The following is a 7,407-nucleotide window of genomic DNA, read 5'->3' as shown; positions in this document are numbered from 1 at the left end:
GAGTGGCACTCATTGGTAGGCCTGATGGATAGAGCTTCATCAGAGCTAAACAATCAAAGAAATCTGAAGCTTCTATGTTAAACAGTTTCTGAATTATAAGCATTTTTGCTTGTCCAGACACCCCCTCTTTGAAAGGAGCCCCCTCCTCAAATATGGGGTCTATCGGAAAACTGCTGGCTGGCGCAGTGTAGGTCAGACTCATCTACAGTCCTGCCAAGTTTCATGTTGATTGGTGCAGCCGTTTTTGTGCTATGGTCGACCAAAAATCACTGAAAAAAAACATATGAAAACAATATGGCTWCCGCTTCACGTGCGGGGGTCATAATAAAATAGAAATATAAACAAAAAAATGAGCAGTATGGTTAGGTGAAAAATGTCCCATAAGATGTTATAAGATACAAGAGGAGATGATGTTAATGGATATTTCATTTGAGTAAAGTATTCTAGATCAAATAAAATGCAACGATGGAATAAAGTAACAGATGAGGTTTCACATGTTTAGTGATGAGTTACAATTTGATGGCCACTGGTAGGAACGACCTCCTGTGGCCTACACCTACACCAAACAAATGGTATGTTTTTCTGTTTTTACAAACACTTGACATTGACTTCCATTCCTTTTCCATTCATTTCTATAGCCGAACCATGACCTTTAACCTAAACCTAACCACCCCCAGTGCATATCTAACCATACACTTAAACCTCTCCCAGTGGTGGGCAACACTAATCTAAAAATTAGTTCCACTAGCCCTAAAACACTAACTCAAATATTTAAGTCCCGTAATTCTAAAGCACTGAAATTTTTAGTAAAAGCTAATTCTAAGGCTCTAAAACAACCCAGTCAACCCATGAACATTCTTCAACAGACAACATGAGTCACATGTTGCCATGTTGCTCTCTTAAGACTTCCTATTTGGGTTCATATATTGTCACCTGGTGGATAAGAGACACACATATGAACAAAATGTGACAGCTTTAACCCTCAGCTGTTAACATTAATGTTGATCAATAACATTTATAGACCTCAGTTAGTGCTTCTAAATTTAGCCCATAAATTTAGCAAGTGCTAATCCACTAAGAAAATTTTAAATTAGCAAAAGCCCTAAAACACTATTCAGGAAACTAGTTCCCCTTTTAGTGCTTTAGGGGATCTGTGCCCACCACTGCCCTCTCCATATTCACACCTTAGTTTTAAACCTAAAGCTAGATTTATAAACGACGCATTGAACACGGCGTGAGGGCGCGAGCGTCGACAGTGATGCAGTCACGCCATCCCCACCACTATACACTGGCTCACGTAGCTCCAAATGTTTTGAAACTCAGTGTGCGCCGTGCTTTATTCAAATAGTTTGTTTGTCCGGCGTCAAGCGTCTGTTCCCTTTTTACAACATTTCACCATACGTCCAAACACCGAYACTGCTTGTTCAGGTTTACGTCAGATGACACTCAAAAGTGCGACAATAACCAAGCATTTACCCCTAAACCCCAAAACACTGCTCCTTATGGGGCCTAGGTTTTCAGTCCCATAAGAAGCAGGGAGTCTTAGTATGTTTTGGAAAAATGGGCTTTAGATGGTAACACACATGTGTTTATATACAACTATATATATGAAAAATTGTATAAAGTCAATGCAAAAGTTTATAAAATAACTTAAACCTAACATCTATGTATATTTGCTCTAGAGGCTGGATCGTATTACAATTTTAAAAATCATAATGGACTTACAGCCCACAAAATCTTGATAGAAATTCATGCCACACTGTTTATATGATTTAATAGATGCCAAACTGAGTGACTTGTTGCAGTAGGATCCAAAAATAAGCGCTGGTATTAACAGTCTTGTAGTGTTTTCAACAAGGATGTCGATGTCAYCAAGTTAAACCACAAATGAAGACCCTGGAGTTTAGTTGCAGCTTGTTTAATTGTCTTCATGAACATGTGATGAAAACTGAAATGACAGAAAATACAATATCTCAACACTTAAGAGACATTTATACACAAATCAAGTGAACATTACAGAAAAATCAACAATAATATCCAAACTCATCAGTATAAACTGACATATAATGCAACTTATGGCGTTCCTGTCTGATAATTCAAAGTGGATGGCATCTGATAACGTTTCCRTACYGCATCTTGTGTGTGGATCTTGTTTTCCTAGCAAACCACGAAACAGGAAGTACACGCCCACAACCAGAAGTAGAATTTACCAATATTTTTTCATACAAACTTGTATAAAGCATAAACTGTTCGACTAAACAACTTGTAATCATTTGTAATAACATATAAATACTTTTTAAAATTATTTATTGGACTTTATGAACTTATGTGAATGCCTTAAAGGGGCAACACAAGTTTATTATATTTGGGTTTTAAAAGGAGGAAGTTGGAAAAAACAGACAGCAATCACACAACGTGACTTTTATTTAAAGTTTCCGTCAATGTTTGGTATTTGTAATCATAGGTCAAAGGTCATGTTTGGTTGAAAAAAAACTGTTTAATTGGCTGTCAATCACAGACTGAAGGTGTAAGCATAAGAGTAGACTTTCTTACGATTATCACATTTTGTCTAATGGCTGAAAAATCACATGTTAATATGTGTTTAGTTCCACTTGAATTTGGTCCAAACAAAATKTGGTTTTCCCAAAGAGCTATCTGAAACAAGTAAGATAGTCATTGTTCACAACCTCTACAGAACCTCACTTCAAACCACGAGCTATGCGACTTTAACACACATTGCTGGGTTTCTGACACAAAATGCAGTTTAATCTCAAACGCTGAGAACCGACGTCTCCTTTTCGAATCGTGTAAAAGCAAAACCAGAAGCAGGTACAACACAAACACACAAAGTTTCTGTGCCTCTTTTAGAAGCAAGGCTTCATTCTGTTCGTGTAGGCTACCTGACAGAACAAAACGAACACATAAATAGAGTGAGAAACACCGGTTCAACAAATCAGGAGGAGAGAAAGAGARRGAGAKAAAAGAAGAAGAGAGATAGAGAGAAGTGAAGCCTCCATCTGCACAGAGGGAGTCAGGAGACATGCCTTCTGGCGGGAGCTGAAGAAGACAGCTGTGTTTGGTGTGGTATTTTTAAACGCATCAATGCTGCTCCAATCCCTGCGCCTCGCCTGACCTATTTTTAGCCAGGGCTGGCCATTGTTCTATTTCTGTCACCTGTGGGCCCCGCAGTTGTTGATTCACATGCAAATGAAGCTCCCTCTCTCTGTCTTTGCGCTGCTGCCTGTGCGAGGCGCTTCACTGGCTTTCCTGCCAACTCTGCTGCTGAGGCTGAAGCTGAGGCTGAAGCTGAAGCTCGGTCACTCTGCTGGGGAGAGAAAAACAGGAGAAGAAAATTAAGAGAGTTCGGGGGAGAGAAGGTGCGGTTAGGTTAGTGTTTTGGGACCAGACTGAGGAGGAGACCCCCAGCGCGCAGTTTCAGTTCGTCAGAGGAGAGAGAGAGCCGGCTGTTGTCGTGGTCCGTCCCTCCTCTGAGTGGCTGAGGGCTGGCTCTATTTTTTTATTTTTTTATTTTGGGTGACAGGAAACACAGGGCTTGCGATGAGACCTGCGCGCTGACTGGAGTATGCTGCAGACGATTTACGAGGGCGAGTCAAGTTTCTCCACAACAGAGGGGCGCGTCGGACACCAGCAGCTCCCCGGCCAGAAGATGCGCAACGTGAACAACTCAGGTGATCTCACGCTCCTCCGCTTCTTTCAAACTGAGGAATCATTCTTCTTCCTGCCTCCCCCCCTTTTTCCACTCTTCTTTTTTTGTTATTAATCCCTCCAAGTGCTATTTTATTTTATTTTATTTTATTTTATTTTATTTTATTTTATTTTATTTTTGACGCTCTTGCATTTCGCGCGTTCCCACTCGTCTCATTTCTCTTCCAACTCTTTGCGCACTGATTTCGGTGCGGACAGAGGCAACATCACATCAACCAGGTAGGACCAGGCGCCTCTTCCCGAATCACTTTAAATCATTATTATAGAGACCAGCATCACTGATGTCTAAACATGATTTGTTTATGGGTTAGTTGCGAGCTTCCACTATGCACTTTCCCAGCGCAGGACGAGCTGTAATAAAAACGAAATACTAAAGAGAGAGAGAGAGGTAGGGTGTGGGGGTAATGGACCAAAAAAAAAAAAAATAAATAAACACTGACTGCTCTATTTTGAACCTGAGAACTGAACTGGATTGTGTACGTGGCTGACATCATAGTGACTAACATCCATTCTTTGTAGTGACAAAAGAAAAAAACAAATGAGTCACACTGTTGGTGCTCTTCTTTCTCTGTTGTGTGGTTATTGATAAAAAAGTCAAAAAATAGCACAGAGATGAAAACACTGGGTAAACACAAGGAGGTGATGACGAACAAAAAAAAAATCCTACAAGTGTTTGATTTTTATTTGTAAAATGTTCTGATCTCTGAAACACTCCAGTGATGTTTTAGTTTCTAATTGTTAAATTTAGGTGTCAGAAGAGCTCAGGCTGAACATRTCCAGAGAGCACATTTAGATGCCAGCAGATCAGGTCATTTAAACAGCAGCTTTTTTTTGGTCTTTTTGTCTTGAAGCTTGTGAACCRAAAAGACATCAAGTGCCTGAATCCAGGCTCCTTGCTTATTCTGTGGGTCAGCTATTCTTAGGTGAGTTATTTTCAGCTTATGGCATTAGCCTGCTAAGATTAGGCATCTGTGCGTTATCGGTCCATCTTGCATGCTCCTGATATAACAGCGGTTTGGAACAGATATTAATAGTGAATTGTCTCATTTGCCGGTTCAATTTGCTTTCCTCATATGAGAATAAATTACCTGACAGTGACCGGTGTGGGTCTAAAAACGTTAACGTTATTCTGCAGTTTCAAAGGCTGTATGAGTTGTTTAGCTTTTTGTTTTAATCTTTTAAACTGAGAGGATCTTTTTGGATCTTTATGATTTCTAGTTTTCAACCTTTTTAAGGTTCTAAGTGGATCAGCAAATGGAAGGGCTTAATCAGAATTTTCCTTTGATTATAGCAGCACCATCAAAGTCCACATAAAAAAAGAAACAATCCTCAGGTGGGCTCTCAAACAGGGAGAGACTAATGAGTTTCCCCTGAGAGTAAAATATCATGCAAATATCAAAACGAGACCTTTCAGGCAGGAACAATGCAGCAYCTTTTAGGTGCACTCGTCTGTGTCCTGTATCTATTCAGGCTCGCCTCGCCACGTACATCTGAAGTGTTTACGGCTGAAGGGATTGTGCAGGAAAAAAMACACACACACGTAGGGTGTGGGTTTTAAGGTCAGCACTGCCTAGAAACGATGTATTTTAGGAAGGGAGCGACTTATCGAAGATTATCAGAGGACACGCAAAGAATGGAAACTGAAAATACGAAGGAAAAAAATCAGTTCTGTGTTTCCTGAAACTTGTGCAGGTTCACAAAGTTGGTTTTGTTTTTATGCAATTTGTTGCCAGTGTTGGAAACTCCCACTTATTACCTTTTAATTGGACAGGATTAACTTTTGTTTTGGTCCTCATATTGTTTTGTCAGAGGTCAGAGGTAACGGCGGGACAGGAGTAAAAGACCCCGTGATAGCTCAGCTCCTCTCTCTGTTTGTTAGCAGACAGACTCCCAAACTGCAGCTCTGGCTCAGCTGCAAGGACGAGCCCGAGTCTTAAAAATAAAGACCCGTTTCCTGCTTTAGACATACCAGCTGCTCAAAATAACAAGGCACTTAATGAGAGATCCAGCACCACATTGCAGTCCCAAGCATCGGCTTATTTTTTCGCCCTCAAACATCTTCTGTATCTGTTTCTATTTATACAAGCAGACGGGGAATTTAGATAAGCAACGCGCTCTTATTTGAAACTCAAAAACTCACGTCGTAAGTGTAACAATCTTTTATTAGAACTTCTTAAATAAAAGTTGACAAACCAAGTCTAAAAGTTGCTCTAAAGATAATAATAGAGGATGTTCTTAAAATACTCAAATACGAAAAGGATTAAGAGGAACACAAATGAGGATTCATCTAAATGTCTGTAATATTTTAGTGTTGTACTGTTAAGCTGTAGTTATTAATAAAACTGGTTGCTTAACAGCAGACAACATGATATTTACATGGATTTACTTGTGAAACAGTTCCAAAGGTTGCGCATCATTGTTTGCTGTTTTACAAACATAAATTGCGACAGTGTTGGTCTCCTTCAATGAGTTTGATGTGTTTATTTAAATTGTCTTCTGTCAAAAGAAACATTTGATTTATAAAGGTTGATATTCTGACTTGGTGCTCAGCAGAGTCCAATAGGAATTTAAATGATTAATAGTTAAGAAATGACATTGTTACGACATGTTGCTGTTCACTGATATCTAAAGTTGTTTTAAAGTAGAAACAGGCTTGTTTAAGTTCACGTGCTTTGAAGTGGGATTTTGTGGAAACTTTATGAATAATTATCATGTTACCTGCTGTACATAGCTTCTTGAATAACCTCAGTTTGGAGAAATAAAGTTTAATGACTGAACTGATGATATAAAGTTAGCTTTAGCAGAGCTAAGACCAATGTTGATGTCTTGAAACAACCCGTGTGAACRCTGCTGCTATGTTTATGTGGACATAAGTAATCAGAATAAAAATGAGTCATATAAACGTTCCAATGGGAATGTTCTGATCTGRTCTCGATCGAATGAGAGGGGTGATTTATGTCGATTGATAATCTGAACGYYGTGTATGTAAACACTTRTTCTGATCATGTTATTCTRGTTGTGGAAACCTGACTGCACATGCGCCCTGTCCCAACCTGACGTATTTCCTAAGATGCTAATATGGAAGCGAAACTGGTCGGTCAGTGATTCAACATTTCTATTAGAAACTTTGAAAGAGCTCAAAAAGATTTAAAGTGTAGGAACATGGAGTTATTTCTGTGTTGGTTTATTTTGACGTTTATTTGGGCCCATCACAGAAGGAGAACTTCTTCTGTGTTTTTTTTTTTTTTTTGAGAAAGTTCACAACTCTCTGCATGTCAGTGCTTCTATTCCGAATAAAACCCTGGTGGATGTAAACACAGTCATGATCAGATTAGTTAATTTTGTGCCCATATAAAAGATACATTTGGATTATTTYATCTGAATACATTTAAATCTGATCAAAGAATTTTACGCTAATGTRGTATAAATATTTATGTAGAGTTCTGTTATTTGTAATTGTAAGAAGCAGCAACTAGCTGTAACACTTTTAATCTAGCCTGGGACAGTCCCTGTAGGATTATCATAATATTTCTGTTGGAATACCCATAAGAAAGGGACAGAGGTTTAAGGGTTTGTAAAATACCAGTCACTAAAGACAAAGTTTTAGATCAGGGCTATTCAACTAAAGTGCTCCGGGGGCCACAGTTACTGCAGGCCAACAGCTGAGGGGCCGAACATCCA

The 7,407-nt window shown here is 39.2% G+C and overlaps 1 protein-coding gene across 1 annotated transcript in view; it reads left to right on the top strand.

The window, feature by feature from the left end:
• The first annotated feature begins 2,372 nt into the window (after window positions 1–2,372).
• hdac9b (histone deacetylase 9b) overlaps window positions 2,373–7,407 on the top strand; it is a 34,615-nt gene continuing 29,580 nt past the window's right edge. The window contains 1 exon segment of the mRNA XM_014008740.1: window positions 2,373–3,689. Coding sequence (XP_013864194.1) covers window positions 3,584–3,689 — 106 coding nt within the window. The 5' untranslated portion in view covers window positions 2,373–3,583.

This window comes from Austrofundulus limnaeus, unplaced genomic scaffold (genome assembly GCF_001266775.1).
Source record: "Austrofundulus limnaeus strain Quisiro unplaced genomic scaffold, Austrofundulus_limnaeus-1.0 Scaffold52, whole genome shotgun sequence".
Classification (NCBI taxonomy): Eukaryota; Metazoa; Chordata; class Actinopteri; order Cyprinodontiformes; family Rivulidae; genus Austrofundulus; species Austrofundulus limnaeus.
This window is presented reverse-complemented; position numbering and strand designations above follow the sequence as displayed.